Raw genomic sequence first — 19,189 nt, 5'->3', positions numbered from 1 at the left:
GCTCGTCCATCCATAATTGTATACCACCTACCCGTGGTTTTTTTTTTTTTCTTTCTTCTTTATACATACTACTATAGTAGCTTACTGTAGCAGTCTGCGGTGCTGCTGAGCTGACAGTGTCCAGCAGGTCCGTCATCAGTCATTACATAATAAATATATCTACCTGTCCAGCTGCAGTACTAGTGTGATATAATATATATTGATTTCATCTCATTATCATCCAGTCTATATTAGCAGCAGACACAGTACGGTAGTCCACGGCTGTAGCTACCTCTGTGTCTTTTAGTTGTGCCTATTAAAATATGGAGAACAAAAATGTTGAGGTTCCAAAATTAGGGAAAGATCAAGATCCACTTCCACCTCGTGCTGAAGCTGCTGCCACTAGTCATGGCCGAGACAATGAAATGCCAGCAACGTCGTCTGCCAAGGCCGATGCCCAATGTCATAGTACAGAGCATGTAAAATCCAAAACACCAAATATCAGTAAAAAAAGGACTCCAAAATCTAAAATAAAATTGTCGGAGGAGAACCGTAAACTTGCCAATATGCCATTTACCACACGGAGTGGCAAGGAACGGCTGAGGCCCTGGCCTATGTTCATGGCTAGTGGTTCAGCTTCACATGAGGATGGAAGCACTCAGCCTCTCGCTAGAAAACTGAAAAGACTCAAGCTGGCAAAAGCACCGCAAAGAACTGTGCGTTCTTCGAAATCCCAAATCCACAAGGAGAGTCCAATTGTGTCGGTTGCGATGCCTGACCTTCCCAACACTGGACGTGAAGAGCATGCGCCTTCCACCATTTGCACGCCCCCTGCAAGTGCTGGAAGGAGCACCCGCAGTCCAGTTCCTGATAGTCAGATTGAAGATGTCAGTGTTGAAGTACACCAGGATGAGGAGGATATGGGTGTTGCTGGCGCTGGGGAGGAAATTGACAAGGAGGATTCTGATGGTGAGGTGGTTTGTTTAAGTCAGGCACCCGGGGAGACACCTGTTGTCCGTGGGAGGAATAGGGCCGTTGACATGCCTGGTGAAAATACCAAAAAAATCAGCTCTTCGGTGTGGAAGTATTTCACCAGAAATGCGGACAACATTTGTCAAGCCGTGTGTTGCCTTTGTCAAGCTGTAATAAGTAGGGGTAAGGACGTTAACCACCTCGGAACATCCTCCCTTATACGTCACCTGCAGCGCATTCATAATAATTCAGTGACAAGTTCAAAAACTTTGGGCGACAGCGGAAGCAGTCCACTGACCAGTAAATCCCTTCCTCTTGTAACCAAGCTCACGCAAACCACCCCACCAACTCCCTCAGTGTCAATTTCCTCCTTCCCCAGGAATGCCAATAGTCCTGCAGGCCATGTCACTGGCAATTCTGACGAGTGCTCTCCTGCCTGGGATTCCTCCGATGCATCCTTGCGTGTAACGCCTACTGCTGCTGGCGCTGCTGTTGTTGCTGCTGGGAGTCGATGGTCATCCCAGAGGGGAAGTCGTAAGCCCACTTTTACTACTTCCACCAAGCAATTGACTGTCCAACAGTCCTTTGCGAGGAAGATGAAATATCACAGCAGTCATCCTGTTGCAAAGCGGATAACTGAGGCCTTGACAACTATGTTGGTGTTAGACGTGCGTTCGGTATCCGCCGTTAGTTCACAGGGAACTAGACAATTTCTTGAGGTAGTGAGCCCCCGTTACCAAATACCATCTAGGTTCCACTTCTCTAGGCAGGCGATACCGAGAATGTACACGGACGTCAGAAAAAGACTCACCAGTGTCCTAAAAAATGCAGTTGTACCCAATGTCCACTTAACCACGGACATGTGGACAAGTGGAGCAGGGCAGGGTCAGGACTATATGACTGTGACAGCCCATTGGGTAGATGTATGGACTCCCGCCGCAAGAACAGCAGCGGCGGCACCAGTAGCAGCATCTCGCAAACGCCAACTCTTTCCTAGGCAGGCTACGCTTTGTATCACCGGTTTCCAGAATACGCACACAGCTGAAAACCTCTTACGGCAACTGAGGAAGATCATCGCGGAATGGCTTACCCCAATTGGACTCTCCTGTGGATTTGTGGCATCGGACAACGCCAGCAATATTGTGTGTGCATTAAATATGGGCAAATTCCAGCACGTCCCATGTTTTGCACATACCTTGAATTTGGTGGTGCAGAATTTTTAAAAAAAACGACAGGGGCGTGCAAGAGATGCTGTCGGTGGCCAGAAGAATTGCGGGACACTTTCGGCGTACAGGCACCACGTACAGAAGACTGGAGCACCACCAAAAACGCCTGAACCTGCCCTGCCATCATCTGAAGCAAGAAGTGGTAACGAGGTGGAATTCAACCCTCTATATGCTTCAGAGGTTGGAGGAGCAGCAAAAGGCCATTCAAGCCTATACAATTGAGCACGATATAGGAGGTGGAATGTACCTGTCTCAAGCTCAGTGGAGAATGATTTCAACGTTGTGCAAGGTTCTGCAACCTTTTGAACTTGCCACACGTGAAGTCAGTTCAGACACTGCCAGCCTGAGTCAGGTCATTCCCCTCATCAGGCTTTTGCAGAAGAAGCTGGAGGCATTGAAGGAGGAGCTAAAAGGGAGCGATTCCGCTAGGCATGTGGGACTTGTGGATGGAGCCCTTAATTCGCTTAACAAGGATTCACGGGTGGTCAATCTGTTGAAATCAGAGCACTACATTTTGGCCACCGTGCTCGATCCTAGATTTAAAACCTACCTTGGATCTCTCTTTCCGGCAGACACAAGTCTGCTGGGGTTCAAAGACCTGCTGGTGACAAAATTGTCAAGTCAAGCGGAACGCGACCTGTCAACATCTCCTCCTTCACATTCTCCCGCAACTGGGGGTGCGAGGAAAAGGCTCAGAATTCCGAGCCCACCCGCTGGCGGTGATGCAGGGCAGTCTGGAGCGACTGCTGATGCTGACATCTGGTCCGGACTGAAGGACCTGACAACGATTACGGACATGTCGTCTACTGTCACTGCATATGATTCTCTCACCATTGAAAGAATGGTGGAGGATTATATGAGTGACCGTATCCAAGTAGGCACGTCAGACAGTCCGTACTTATACTGGCAGGAAAAAGAGGCAATTTGGAGGCCCTTGCACAAACTGGCTTTATTCTACCTAAGTTGCCCTCCCACAAGTGTGTACTCCGAAAGAGTGTTTAGTGCCGCCGCTCACCTTGTCAGCAATCTGCGTACGAGGTTACTTCCAGAAAATGTGGAGAAGATGATCATTAAAATGAATTATAATCAATTCCTCCGTGGAGACATTGACCAGCAGCAATTGCCTCCACAAAGTACACAGGGAGCTGAGATGGTGGATTCCAGTGGGGACGAATTGATAATCTGTGAGGAGCGGGATGTACACGGTGATATATCGGAGGATGATGATGAGGTGGACATCTTGCCTCTGTAGAGCCAGTTTGTGCAAGGAGAGATTAATTGCTTCTTTTTCGGTGGGGGTCCAAACCAACCCGTCATTTCAGTCACAGTCGTGTGGCAGACCCTGTCACTGAAATGATGGGTTGGTTAAAGTGTGCATGTCCTGTTTATACAACATAAGGGTGGGTGGGAGGGCCCAAGGACAATTCCATCTTGCACCTCTTTTTTCTTTCATTTTTCTTTGCGTCATGTGCTGTTTGGGGAGTGTTTTTTGGAAGGGCCATCCTGCGTGACACTGCAGTGCCACTCCTAGATGGGCCAGGTGTTTGTGTCGGCCACTAGGGTCGCTTAGCTTACTCACACAGCTACCTCATTGCGCCTCTTTTTTTCTTCTTTGCGTCATGTGCTGTTTGGGGAGTGTTTTTTGGAAGGGCCATCCTGCGTGACACCGCAGTGCCACTCCTAGATGGGCCAGGTGTTTGTGTCGGCCACTAGGGTCGCTTAGCTTACTCACACAGCTACCTCATTGCGCCTCTTTTTTTCTTCTTTGCGTCATGTGCTGTTTGGGGAGTGTTTTTTGGAAGGGCCATCCTGCGTGACACTGCAGTGCCACTCCTAGATGGGCCAGGTGTTTGTGTCGGCCACTAGGGTCGCTTAGCTTACTCACACAGCTACCTCATTGCGCCTCTTTTTTTCTTCTTTGCGTCATGTGCTGTTTGGGGAGTGTTTTTTGGAAGGGCCATCCTGCGTGACACTGCAGTGCCACTCCTAGATGGGCCAGGTGTTTGTGTCGGCCACTAGGGTCGCTTATCTTACTCACACAGCTACCTCATTGCGCCTCTTTTTTTCTTCTTTGCGTCATGTGCTGTTTGGGGAGTATTTTTTGGAAGGGCCATCCTGCGTGACACTGCAGTGCCACTCCTAGATGGGCCAGGTGTTTGTGTCGGCCACTAGGGTCGCTTAGCTTACTCACACAGCTATCTCATTGCGCCTCTTTTTTTCTTCTTTGCGTCATGTGCTGTTTGGGGAGTGTTTTTTGGAAGGGCCATCCTGCGTGACACTGCAGTGCCACTCCTAGATGGGCCAGGTGTTTGTGTCGGCCACTAGGGTCGCTTAGCTTACTCACACAGCTACCTCATTGCGCCTCTTTTTTTCTTTGCGTCATGTGCTTTTTGGGGAGTGTTTTTTGGAAGGGCCATCCTGCGTGACACTACAGTGCCACTCCTAGATGGGCCAGGTGTTTGTGTCGGCCACTAGGGTCGCTTAGCTTAGTCATCCAGCGACCTCGGTGCAAATTTTAGGACTAAAAATAATATTGTGAGGTGTGAGGTATTCAGAATAGACTGAAAATGAGTGGAAATTATGGTTTTTGAGGTTAGTAATACTTTGGGATCAAAATGACCCCCAAATTCTATGATTTAAGCTGTTTTTTGAAAAAAACACCCGAATCCAAAACACACCCGAATCCGACAAAAAAAATTCGGTGAGGTTTTGCCAAAACGCGGTCGAACCCAAAACACGGCCGTGGAACCGAACCCAAAACCAAAACACAAAACCCGAAAAATTTCAAGTGCACATCCCTACCGGAAACACGTTTCTCACCACCCAGGCTGCCAAGGCCTGAGTTATCTGCTTTGCAGCAGGATGACTGCTGTGATATTTCATCTTCCTCGCAAAGGACTGTTGGACAGTCAATTGCTTACTGGAAGTAGTACAAGTGGTCTTCCGACTTCCCCTCTGGGATGACGATCGACTCCCAGCAGCAACAACAGCAGCGCCAGCAGCAGTAGGCGTTACACTCAAGGATGCATCGGAGGAATCCCAGCCAGGAGAGGACTCTTCAGACTTGACAGTGACATGGCCTGCAGGACTATTGGCTTTCCTGTCTAAGGAGGAAATTGACACTGAGGGAGTTGGTGGTGTGGTTTGCAGGAGCTTGGTTACAAGAGGATGGGATTTATTGGTCAGTGGACTGCTTCCGCTGTCATCCAAAGTTTTTGAACTTGTCACTGACTTCTGATGAATGCGATCCAGGTGACGTATAAGGGAGGATGTTCCTAGGTGGTTAACGTCCTTACCCCTACTTATTACAGCTTGACAAAGGCGACACACGGCTAGACACCAGTTGTCCGCATTTCTGTTTAAATAATTCCACACCGAAGAGGTGATTTTTTTTTTGTATTTTGACCAGGCATGTCAATGGCCATATTCGTCCCACGGACAACAGGTGTCTCCCCGCGTGCCTGACTTAAACAAACCACCTCACCATCAGAATCCTCCTTGTCAATTTCCTTCCCAGCGCCAGCAACACCCATATCCTCATCCTGGTGTACTTCAACAGTGACATCTTCAATTTGACTATCAGGAACTGGATTGCGGGTGCTCCTTCCAGCACTTGCAGGGGGCGTGCAAATGGTGGAAGGCGCAACCTCTTCCCGTCCAGTGTTGGGAAGGTCAGGCAACCGACACAATTGGACTCTCCTTGGGGATTTGTGATTTAGAAGTACGCACAGTTCTTTGCTGTGCTTTTGCCATCTTAACTCTTTTAAGTTTTCTAGCAGGAGGATGAGTGCTTCCATCCTCAGGTGAAGCTGAGGATGGAAGCCTTGAACATAGGCCTTGAACATAGGCCAGGGCCTCAGCCGTTCCTTGCCACTCCGTGTCGTAAATGGCATATTGGCTAGTTTACGCTTCTCAGACGATTTTGATTTAGATTTTTGGGTCATTTTACTGAGCTTTATTTTTTTGGATTTTACATGCTCTCTACTATGACATTGGGCATGGGCCTTGGCAGACGACGTTGATGGCATTTCATCGTCTCGGCCATGACTGGTGGCAGCAGCTTCAGCACGAGGTGGAAGTGGATCTTGATCTTTCCCTATTTTGCCCTCCACATTTTTGTTCTCCATTTTTTAATGTGTGGAATTCTATGCCAGTAATATATCAATAGCAATGGCCTACTACTATATATACTGCGCACAACTGAAATGCACCACAGGTATGGATGGATAGTATACTTGACGACACAGAGGTAGGTAGAGCAGTGGCCTACTGTACCATGCTGCTATATATTATATACTGGTAAACAGCAAACTGTGCAAAACTGAAATGCACCACAGGTATGGATGGATACGAGTATACTTGACGACACAGAGGTAGGTAGAGCAGTGGCCTACTGTACCGTACTGCTATATAGTATATACTGGTGGTCAGCAAACTGTGCAAAACTGAAATGCACCACAGGTATGGATGGATAGTATACTTGACGATACAGAGGTAGGTAGAGCAGTGGACTACTGTACCATACCGCTATATATATAGTTATACTGGTGGTCAGCAAAATTCTGCACTGTCCTCCTACTATATACTACAATGCAGCACAGATATGGAGCGTTTTTCAGGCAGAGAACGTATAATACTGGTGGTCACTGGTCAGCAAAACTCTGCACTGTCCTCCTACTATATAATACTGCTTGTCCCCAGTCCCCACAATAAAGCAATTAGCACACCGAGCACAGATATTTGCAGCACACTGAGCACAGTCAGATATGAAAAACTCAGGCAGAGAACGTAAATATTTGCACTTGCAGCACACTGAGCACAGATATTTGCAGCACCCTGAGCACAGATATTTACAGCACAATTTGCAGCCCACTGAACATAGAAACTGAGAGGACGCCAGCCACGTCCTCTCACGATCATCTCCAATGCACGAGTGAAAAATGGCGGCGACACGCGGCTCCTTATATAGAATACGAATCTCGTGAGAATCCGACCGCGGGATGATGACGTTCGGGCGCTCTCAGGTTAACCGAGCAAGGCGGGAGGATCCGAGTCTGCCTCGGAACCGTGTAAAATGGGTGAAGTTCGAGGGGGTTCGGATCCCGAGGATTCGAACCCGCTCATCACTAATTAGAAGTCACATAATTAGTGAAATGATGTCCACCTGAGTGCAATCTAATGCCCCGTTCAGATCTCCAATGCTGGATCCCACCCGGGAATTGGAAACGGGTCCTTCCCGGGTGGGATCCAGCATTGAAGCCTCTGCCCCGGCTTTGTGACCCGAAAATATGCCGGGTCGGTTGCCATAGCTGTGGAGTATGGAGCCAGCAGCTGGGGCGAGGGTGGAGGCGGCGCTGGGAGATGAACTCATCTCCGTGCCGCCTATCCCTATGTATTAAACGGGTCCCGGGTCACATCGACCCGGGAATCCATTTACGCTGACACTGACCTGGTGTTCAACCCGGGAATAACCCTTCTTATTACCTGGGTTGAATTACCGGCAAGGTGACCCAGGAATTCTCATGGGGGCCTTTCACGTCGCACACTGACCCGTGTCGATATCTGGTTATTTTTGTGATGTGAAAGGGGTGTAAGTGTCACGTGATCTGTCAGTATAAACACACCTTTTCTTTAAGGCCCCAGAGGCTGCAACACCACTAAGCAAGAGGCATCACACCATGAAGACAAAGGAGCTCTCCAAACAAGTCAGGGACAAAGTTTTTGAGAAGTACAAGTCAGGGTTGGGTTATAAAAAAGAAAATATCCAAATCTTTGATAATCCCTTGGAGCACCATCAAATCCATCATCTTCAAATGGAAAGAACATGGTACCACAACAAACCTGCCAAGAGAGGACCGGCCACCAAAACTCACAGACCGGGCAAGTAGGGCATTAATCAGAGAGGCAGCAAGGAGACCCTGAAAGAGCTGCAGAGTTCCACAGCAGAGACTGATGTATCTGTGCATGTGACCAGAATAAGCCGTACATTCCATAGAGCTGGGCTTTATGGAAGAGTGGCCAGAAAAAAGCCATTACTTAGTGTTAAAAATAAGAAGGCATGTTTTGAGTTTGCCAAAAGGAATTTGGACAACTCCCCAAATTTATGGAGGAAGGTGCTCTAATCAAATGAGACTGAACTTGAACTTTTCTGCCACCAAGGAAAACGCTATGTCTGGCGCAAACCCCAAAAACACCATCCCCACAATGAAACATGGTGGTGGCAGTATCATGCTGTGGGGATGTTTCTGAGCAGCTGGGACTAGTAAACTGTTTCGAGGCGAGGGAAAGATGGATGGTGCTAAATACAGAGATATTCTTGAGCAAAACCTGTTTCAGTCTGCCGGTGATTTGAGACTGGGACGGAGGTCCACCTTTCAGCAGGTCAATGACCCGAAGCATACTGCTAAAGCAACACTCGAGTGGTTTAAGGGGAAACATTTAAATGTGTTGGAATGGCCTAGTTAAAGCCCAGATCTCAATCCCATTGAGAATCTGTGGTCAGCAGGGTCAGACTGGCCCACAAGGGTACAGGGGAAACCACCGGTGGGCCCCACTGTCTGAAAGCCCACTTCTTCCTCTATGGATCAGTTTCCAGGCTGTGCACTTGCATTATACATGGTAGATATGTTGCATTACACTGCACAAGACAATTGTGTATTTCAATTCTCTGTGGAGGCTGGCCACACCCCCTTTGTAGGCTGGCCACACCCCTAAGTATGGGCCCCTATTTCTTCATTCCCCCGGTGGGCCCTTCATGTCCCAGTCCAACACTGGTGGTCAGACTTGAAGATTGCTATTCACAAGCGGAAACTATCCAACATGAAGGAGCTAGGGCAGTTTTGCCTTCAGGAATGGACAAAAATCCCAGTGGCAAGCTCATAGAAACGTATCCAAAGCGACTTGCAGCTGTAATTGCTGCAAAAGGTGGCTCTACAAAGTACTGACTTTAGGGGAGTGAATAGTTATGCATGCTGAAGTTTTCTGTTTTGTTCTATTTGTTGTTTGCTCCACAATAAAAAAAAAAAGGCATGTTCTGTGAATGAAATGATGCAAACCTTCAAACAATCGATTTTAATTCCAGGTTGTGAGGCAACAAAACATGAAAAATGCAAAGGGGGGAATACTTTAGCAAGGCACTGTACATCCTTTTAATGTAATTGAAGTGATGATGCTGTAATGAGATGTCCTGACCTAATCATGAACAATTACAAAATACCAGCAGGTTTTCTCTGTTCTATTAAATGGATTAATCTTGCACAGAGGCGTAACAAGGGTAGGGCGAGTGAGGCACGTGCCCTGGGTGCCTTGGCAGGCCCAGGAGAGGGGGGCGCCGCCGGCGGCCAGGGCATCATGCCCCACTCGCCCCCATCACGCCGAAATGTGAGGGGAGGAGAGCGCAGCGTCTCTCCCTCCGCTCACCGCCGCCAGAGCACTAACAGCGCTGCCAGCAGCGCTGCGTGTGTCCGGTCTCCGGCGTTAGCCAATCAGAGCTTGCGGACCAGCTCCTGATTGGCTGCCGGTCCGCGAGCTCTGATTGGCTGGCGAACCGGCGCCACACAGCCACCGGAGACCGGGAGCGGTGAGGGGAAGGAGAGGCGCTGCGCTGCACTCTCCTCCCCTCACAGACACAACAGCAGGTGAGTGACTGGGGGTGGGGGGGGGGGGCGCACAGTGGGGCAATGTATCTGGCACAGTGGGGCATGTATCTGGCACAGTGGGGCATGTATCTGGCACTGTGGGGCAATGTATCTGGCACAGTGGGGCATGTACCTGGCACAGTGGGGCATGTATCTGGCACAGTAGGGCAATGTATCTGGCACAGTGGGGCAATGTATCTGGCACAGTGGGGCAATGTATCTGGCACAGTGGGGCAATGTATCTGGCACAGTGGGGCAATGTATCTGGCACAGTGGGGCAATGTATCTGGCACAGTGGGGCAATGTATCTGGCACAGTGGGGCAATGTATCTGGCACAGTGGGGCAATGTATCTGGCACTGTGGGGCAATGTATCTGGCACAGTGGGGCATGTATCTGGCACAGTAGGGCAATGTATCTGGCACAGTGGGGCAATGTATCTGGCACAGTGGGGCAATGTATCTGGCACAGTGGGGCAATGTATCTGGCACAGTGGGGCAATGTAACTGGCACTGTGGGGCAATGTATCTGGCAATGTAACTGGCACTGTGGGGCAATGTATCTGGCACTGTGGGGCAATGTAACTGGCACTGTGGGGCAATATATCTGGCACTGTGGGGCAATGTATCTGGCACTGTGGGGCAATGTATCTGGCACTGTGGGGCATTGTATCTGGCACTGTGGGGCATTGTATCTGGCACTGTGGGGCAATGTATCTGGCACTGTGGGGCATTGTATCTGGCACTGTGGGGCATTGTATCTGGCACTGTGGGGCAATGTAACTGGCACTGTGGGGCAATATATCTGGCAATGTATCTGGCACTGTGGGGCAATGTATCTGGCACTGTGGGGCAATGTATCTGGCACTGTGGGGCATTGTATCTGGCACTGTGGGGCAATGTAACTGGCACTGTGGGCCATTTTCAGTGGCCACACCCCTTCTGGTGCGTGGCCACACCCCTTCTGGTGCGTGGCCACACCCCTTCTGGTGTGTGGCCACGCCCATTTATTCGGCGCGTACACTTGCTTCTTTTGCTTTTTTTTTTTTTTTGGGGGGGGGGGGGGTGCCATTTTCCATCTTGCCCTGGGCTCCAAAAACCCTAGCTACGCCTCTGATCTTGCATGGCATGAGTACATTGGTTTAATGAAATGTAGATTATGGTATTTCATTGATAGATAAGTTAGTTTTCTAGTAAATTAATAAAAACCCTCTGAAGATATAGTAAATACACGGACGCACTATACCAGTGATGGCTAACCTTGACACTCTAGCTGTTCTTGAACTACATATCCCAGCATGCCCTGCTACAGTTTTGCTATTTGGCCATGCTAAAACTGATGCAGGGCATGCTGGGATGTGTAGTTAAACAACAGCTGGAGTGTCAAGGTTAGCCATCACTGCACTATACCATGGAACCCCAATATTCAATTGTAAAACACGTTTCTATATTCAGAATAAATATACATTGTATCACAAACCTAAAAATAACTTCGCATTACATACATCAATGGTTATTGCCCAGTTTATGTAGATATTCAGAAATGTAAAGTACCTTGCCCTAATTGGACTGACAAATTAGAAACCCGTATGAGATTCTATTCAGTGTTCTGAATAATATGATCAATATTTTGTATAGTGACAAACTTTAAATGTGTATACCTCTCAGTAGTTGTTCTCAGACATCACTTTGAAATGTGAAAGTCCAATAAATTAATGGGCGCATGTAATGTATAGACCCAGAGGTCACCTTATAATGCCTTTCTTCCGAGTTCCACTTCATCAAAAACAGTCTTCTCCAATGCTGGGCATAGACGCTACAATTATCTAAGTTACATTATTAGATAATCAAGAAAGTCTCTCTCACCTGGTGGCAAACCCCAAGGTTAAAGACACAGGTGATATCGCTCTAAAGCTGGTCAAGATGCCGGCTGTCAGGATCCCAGCAGCTGGAATCCCCATACCAGTCAGCATACCGACTCCAGAATCCCGAAAAGGTCCGCACATCAACGCCGGGATCCTGACAGCTGGCATCCCAACCGTCAGTATAGTGGGAGTATTAGGTTTAGGCGCCATCCCGGGAGGTTAAGGATAGGTTGCGGGAGGGGAGATGTTAAGGTTAGGCTGCTGGGTGGGGGAGTAGGGTTTTTAGGCACTAAGGGGGAAGTGTTAGGTTTAGACTGCGAGAAGGGGGTATTAGGTTTAGGCAAGAAAGGAGGAAATTAAGGTTAGCTAGCTCACCCCTGATGGGATTTCAATTGTCTGGATGCCAGCGCCGGTATACTGAACGCCGGCATCCCGACTGCCGGTAACTCATAACCAACCCCTCTAAAGTCTAAAATGACTAATACAGTATAAAGGACAGATTCCACTCCTTTACAAAGATAGGATATAAACTCCACATAAAAGTACTGAAAACAAGAAGAATGAGAAGCATTTAAATTGGGGCCACATCTCTGGGTATTGTCTCGAAACAGAACAGTGGTGTCTTCATTAATAATCGGGAATATGAAAGATGCAAAGCTGTGATGTGAAGGTAGCAAAACTGGTATCTTGGGCAGATAGAAACATAAGTCGTTAACAGCACTACATGTCTGTATGCAGGAGAAGACAGTTACCTGAGCCAGAGGCTGATGGCTCTATATAGTGACACTGGATGTTCACTCGAAACTAGTAATAAGTGACCCCCCCCCCCCCCCCTTTTCCCCCCAGAATACGTTGTCCTCACTAATATGACACATCTTCCCATTTGATTTGAAACTCTATCATGAGCAGGACCCACCCTAGTTTTTCTTTTCAGCTCTGCATGTATTTTGTTTACCTTGTGTGTCCCCATTTTATGTATGTCATGTTTTCCCCACTGTCCAGCGCTGCGGAGCAATTTGGTGCCTCACAAATAAACTATAATAATAACACAAGTCTCTCTGTGTGATCAGCTTGTGTAATGAGATGTAGCAAGAGAACTGTATGCAGTCTATTACCATAACCCGCCGTGTGTTACCACTTCGGGAAATGAAGGAACAGATGGAAATGTAACTTGCGGATGATTTTTCTCCTTTCTGTTAATTTACCCAGAGCTGCAGGACTAGCCTCAGTGACCACGAATAAGTTTATAATTTCATCCATGAAACTGGAACAAATCAGGACTGTGATTAAATAAAAAACTTTAGTTGTCCATTACTTCCTACTGTTCTACAATTGTGTAGGAAAGGGGAATAGCCACTCTGCTTAGATGTGAGGGTAAAGCACTTGTAAAATAACAAAAGAACTAGTGACTAAAATGCATTACTTAATAGCAAATGATAAAAAAAACTATATAAGCTTCCAATGCAACACCTTAGTGCAGTGATTCCCAAACTTTCTTGAATTACGGCACCCTAGAGTATCGGCATTTTCTCTTACGTCCTGAGGATGCTGGGGTCCACGTTAGTATCATGGGGTATACAGTAGCGGATCTTGCCACGGGCAAGCAGGACTTTTGCCTGGGGCGCCGCCTTCCGGAGGGCGCTGGCACCATCCGGAAGGCGCCACACCATGGCAAGATCCGCCACTGCTGTGCCCTCCGCTGCCCGCTGTGTCCCCCGGCTGTGCGGCTGTGTCCCCTGTGAAGGGAACTAGACGCTATGCGTCTAGTTTCCCTTCGTGGAGAAGACCTTTTGTGTGCGGTGCGCGATGACGTCATCGCGCACCGCTCAGCATTTTAGCGGCGCTACTACTGTACAGGGGGCGTAACTGACCACGCCCCTGTATTAAGCCACACCCCCATTTCCTGCCCGGGGCGCAGAGAGGGCTCGAACCGGCCCTGGGGGTACAGACTGGTCCACCAGGAGCCATTGGCACTTTGAGTTTGAGAGTGTCGGCTGGCTCCTCCCTCTATGCCCATCTTACCAGACTCAGTTTAGAAAATGTGCCCGGAGGAGCCGGTCACAGCTAGGGGAGCTCTCCAGAGTTTCCCTAGAAAAGTTTTATTTAGAGTTTATTATCTGTGTCCAGACTCTCAAAAAAGGTGGTTGTTATTATTTACCTCTGGCAATCGCAACTGGGAAGCAGTCTTCCTTAGCAGACACAATCTCCATCCAGGGGAGTGGGGTCTCCGTCCGGCGGTGTTCAAGGAAATAACAGACCTTTGGGGGTTACCCCAAATAGATATGATGGCCTCTCGTCTCAACAAGAAGCTTCAACACTATTGTTCCAGGTCGAGGGACCCACAAGCAGTGGCAGTGGACGCCCTGGTGTCTCCGTGGGTGCTCCAGTCGGTGTACGTGTTTCCACCACTTCCACTCATTCAAGAGTTCTAAAGCTTGTAAGGAGAACAAGAGTTCAAGCGATAATCATTGCTCCAGACTGGCCAAGGCGGGCTTGGTACGCGGACCTTCTGAATCTCTTGCAGGATGAGACGAGGCCTCTTCCTCTTCGGGAGGACCTGCTGCAGCAGGGGCCGTTCGTCTATCAAGACTTACCGCGGCTACGTTGGACGGCATGGAAGTCGAGCGCCTGATACTTGCTCGGAAGGTCATTCCGAAGGTCATTCCTACCCTGATACAGGCTAGGAAAGGTGTAACGTCTAAGTATTACCATCGTATTTGGAAGAAATATGTCTCTTGGTGCGAGTCCTAGAAGTTTCCTACGGCGGAGTTTCAACTGGGACGTTTCCTCCTCTTCCTGCAAGCAGGTGTGGATATGGGCCTGAGGTTGGGATCTGTGAAGGTCCAGATTTCAGCCCTGTCCATTTTCTTCCAGAAACAATTGGCTGCCCTCCCTGAGGTTCAGACCTTTTTGAAGGGAGTTCTGCACATTCATCCTCCCTTTGTACCACCTACGGCGCCTTGGAACCTTAACGTGGTGTTGCAGTTCCTCCAGTCGGACTGGTTTGAGCCTCTACAGGAGGTTGAGGTCAAATTTCTTACATGGAAGGCTGTCACGTTGTTGGCCTTAGCTTCTGCTAGACGTGTGTCAGAATTGGGGGCTTTGTCCTGTAAAAGCCATTACTTAATATTCCTCGAAGATAGTGCTGAGCTCCGGACACGTCAGCAGTTTCTTCCAAAGGTTGTGTTGGCATTTCATATCAACCAACCTTTTGTGGTGCCAGTGGCTACTGACTCCTCAATTTCGTCAAAGTCCTTGGATGTTGTGAGGGCTTTGAAAATCTATGTGAAGAGGAGAACTCGTCACAGAAAATCGGACTCTTTGTTTGTCCTGTATGATCCCAAGAAAATTGGGTGTCCTGCTTCAAAGCAGACTATCTCTCGCTGGATTAGGTTCACTATCCAGCATGCTTATTCTACGGCAGGACTGCCGTGTCCAAAATCGGTTAAGGCCCACTCTACTCGTAAGGTGGGGTCTTCCTGGGCGGCTGCCCGGGGTGTCTTGGCGTTACAACTTTGCCGGGTGGCAACTTGGTCTGGGTCGAACACGTTTGTGATGTTCTACAAGTTCGATACTTTGGCCTCTGATGATCTGAAGTTCAGTCAATCAGTTTTGCAGGAGCCTCCGCACTCTCCCTCCCGTTCTGGGAGCTTTGGTACATCCCCATGGTACTAATGTGGACCCCAGCATCCTCTAGGACGTAATAGAAAATAGGATTTTGGTTACCTACCGGAAAATCCTTTTCTCGTAGTCCGTAGAGGATGCTGGGCGCCCGCCCAGCGCTTCGTTTTCCTGCAACCATTATCTGGTTTAGTACAACTTTGTTTAGTTATGTACTTCATTGTTACTTGGTAAGTAATGTTTCAGCAGTTACTGAGTTTTACAAGCTAGTTAGATTGAGGTGCCTTGTATGTGTGAGCTGGTATGAATCTCGCCACTATCTGTGTTAAATCCTTCTCTCGAAGATGTCCGTCTCCTCGGGCATAGTTTCTAGACTGTGTCTGGAGGGAGGAGCCAGCCCACACTCTCAAAGTCTTAAAGTGCCATTGGCTCCTGGTGGACCCATCTATACCCCATGGTACTAATGTGGACCCCAGCATCCTCTACGGTAACCAAAATCCTATTTTTTCACGGCACCCCTAGAATAAGTGTGTCCCTTTTTGTTTGTTTAATTTCTTTTTTATATCTGATATTCTTAATAATCCCCCCCCCCCCCCTTATTCAGTCTGTTTAGTAACTGCTATAGTCTAGCATATAGTAAGGCTTTGATAATTTATTTAATATGGACATAATGGATTCATCCCTTGCACTGACCATTTTTCATGAGATTGAATAAATAACTGGAAAATATTTTTCCATATCCAGTAGAAATAGTCTGGAAAGAAGTGTTTTTGATTTCTTTTTGTCACCAGTGTCTTGGCAGAAGCTTTGCTGCCATCTGCTGGCTGGTCTTTGTAAATGTAGAATTTTTTTTTGCCCTGGTAAAGTAATTTTCATGATCATTAGTTGCTGGTTTATACAGGCAGAGTGATGTCCGAAATTACCACACGTTAATAAATGTTAATAAATTCATGAAAGTATTCGCTTCAAGGCATGTTATCTCTCAATAGTCCTTTAATTATTTTAGTGTTGATTATATACTGATAGTGAAAGATCCTTAAAATCTAGCCAGTTACCAGAGTAAAGGGAGCAAAATGTTTGCGCTTGAACACTGCGATAGGTGTGTGTGTGTGTGTGTGTGTGTGTGTGTGTGTGTGTGTGTGTGTGTGTGACACGTAAGGAAGACTGAACTGTTGATGACTGATTTTCTATGAACTTTTTGTATAGTTTGTACTATCCTACCAGCCAGGAGATGGCAGAGAAAAGGCTCAGAAAGCAAAGCATAATAGGGGAATCAACAACTCTTAAGGGGTCAATCCAATCAGGTGCGATGTGCCATTGCTGCAGCGTTTCAGCAACGGCAACTGATCTCGCACCCTTCACATGCTGGCTTCAGCCCAAACGTGCACAAAAGTGCTGAGCCTTATGAGATAGCAATTACTTTTGTGCGAGTTTGGGCCGCTATAAAGTGACTCAGACCCACGAGAGCATCTCTGATTATTTGATTGACCCCATAAGAGTAAATGTAACTATAGTTTCATTTTCTTTTAACGAATATTGATAAAGTACTGTATGAATTGGAAAGTAGAAATGGAAGACCAGTAAGGCATAGTGAATAATAGTAGTTGTTGAGGTCTGTAATTGGCTTATAGGCTTCCACTGTTGAGTTCTCTCACATAAGGAGGCCACCTGCAGGATCACTCATGGAAAGGTATTGTGCACTCGAGGTGAAAATGATAGCCCTTGCTGTAGGAGCACACTATGGTCTTAATTATACAGTACTTTTTTTTCACCTTACAAATGTAACTAAACCTTTGGAAACAATATAATGTTACTGCAAAGCATACATTTTCAAACTCTCAAGAGGTATCATAGTAGAGCACTATAGATGGCATTCTGATGGTGGGGTGGGGGGGAAGTTCACAACACACAGTATTAAATAGACTTGGGATTAAACAGGGCCGTCTTTTCGTATGGGCTCAATGGGCTCTTGCCCAAGGGCCCCAGGAGTCTAAGGGCCCTAGGCTGAAAGCTGAGGGTCCCCTCTTTCCAGGGGTACCAGATTTTTGAAAATCGGCACAGGGGAACCGGAGATATCTGACTTCAAAGCAGTGGTCCCCATCCAAGACTGTTAATTGCTCTTCCCCGCCAGATATCTCTGGTTCTGTCTGACTTAGAGTTTTTTTGAGGATATTCTCCAAAATATGGGACTACCCCCTTTCAGTGGACATTGGTAGCTTGTCTCTACTATGCCCAGAACCAGAGATATAAGCCTTCAAGCAACTGGTCCCTGCTCCAGTTCAACACATCTGGTTTGCAGTTTTATACTTTTGCCGGTGCATTGCTCTGGCTCCTGATCTCTAATCCCCAAGTTCCCAGAATTTCTTGAAAGGTGTGACTCTCTAGTTTGTTATCGCATTCAAAGCTAAGAAATCTATTTCCAGGAACTGGAGATATATGCAGTCAAGCAAGCTGCCCTCCCACCGAAAATGATGAATATTAAGTCCACTCCACTATCCACCCCTCCCCTGCGTATTACACACCCCTTACCACCCTGGAAGTTATTTTTAGTAAAAGGGCCCCTTTATTCATCTCAATGCCTCTTCTACAGTTTAGTGTTCTCCCTCCCACCCCATCTTACACCATCTGTGCAGTAAAGGAATAATTAGCAGAAATTACTGCTCCAGGTCCTACATGCTGAGTGGCAGATAGAACACCCGCTACCGCCCACGGGGCATCAATGCTGCGGCTGACAGCACCCCACCCCTACCGCTGGAGGATGGGTAGGGGGCCCAGTGCATCGCTGTGCCCAGGGGCCTACACTGCTGTTAAGACGGCCCTGGGATTAAACACTGGTAAGCTTCTTCATAGAAGTGTGAGCTCCCGTTTATCACTGATGTAAGGTCTAATTCAGACACGATCGCTGCAATGGCAGCAGTCACAGCCTGAAGCCCTATTATGTGTGCGCTACAAGGTTTCCGTGGGCCTCGGATTGAGGTTAGCTCATTAACTGCAATGGGGCTACCCTGCAGGAGAAGCATCAAGGCTTTTTTGCGCATGTACAGTTGTAGCCGCAAGGTGTCCATAGGTTGAAGTTAAGTACTGCTGTCCTTGCCTAAAGACATTTCCCTAGGTTTTATAGCAGGCACTGTTATGAACTTTATAAGGAACCTTGTGGTGGTTTTCTTTTCTATCCTTTACAGACTGGTGGAAGAGTTCATGCTGCTTGCAAACATGGCAGTTGCTCACAAGATTTACCGCCACTTTCCGGAGGAGGCTCTGCTTCGCCGTCATCCACCTCCGCAGACCAAGCTGCTGAATGACCTGATTGAATTCTGTGACCAAATGGGACTTCACATAGACTTCACGGATTCTGGCACTTTGCATGTTAGTAAGGCTGTAATGAAATGTTTGGTCTGCAGATGTAAAAGTGTGTGTTCAGTCTTGCAGAAATTGAACTAGCATTGTGATTGAGTACACCCTAAATGATGGATTCAAACCTACCAACAGCTAATAAATAGGAGCCCCACTTTAGCATTTTTGTTAAACATTCATATGTATGCATTCATAGTTGCATGTGTCTCTCTGAAACCTCTTGCCTTATATTACCATTGCAATCAGTACACAAATATTAATATACTAGGAGACTATGGAGGCTTTATCCATGTTCATTAGCCATGTAAATTGGGACAACTTGAAGAAGAGAGGAACACTGGGGATATTTCAGCACATTCCAGTTGCTCATGTCCCACTCAGCAGCATCATCTTCATTATTTTATTGCATACACATAATAAAAGGAATAGGGAACATATTAAGGATGGCCTCCTGTATAGCAGGGCTGCCACTGGTCTCTGTTTTAATGGATATCAAGTGGTTTTAAGCAGTTGTTAATTTTGACAATAATTAAAATA

At 47.5% G+C, this 19,189-nt stretch overlaps 1 protein-coding gene across 2 annotated transcripts in view; it reads left to right on the top strand.

Annotated features, from left to right (window-relative positions):
• DIS3L2 (DIS3 like 3'-5' exoribonuclease 2) overlaps nt 1–19,189 on the top strand; it is an 838,626-nt gene that overhangs the window by 805,444 nt on the left and 13,993 nt on the right. For both annotated transcript variants that reach the window (XM_063916542.1, XM_063916543.1), the window contains exon 16: nt 18,481–18,664. In XM_063916542.1, the coding sequence (XP_063772612.1) occupies nt 18,481–18,664 (184 nt within the window). The remainder of the gene's footprint in view (nt 1–18,480; nt 18,665–19,189) is intronic.

Source organism: Pseudophryne corroboree, chromosome 4 (genome assembly GCF_028390025.1).
Source record: "Pseudophryne corroboree isolate aPseCor3 chromosome 4, aPseCor3.hap2, whole genome shotgun sequence".
Lineage (NCBI taxonomy): Eukaryota > Metazoa > Chordata > Amphibia > Anura > Myobatrachidae > Pseudophryne > Pseudophryne corroboree.
This window is presented reverse-complemented; position numbering and strand designations above follow the sequence as displayed.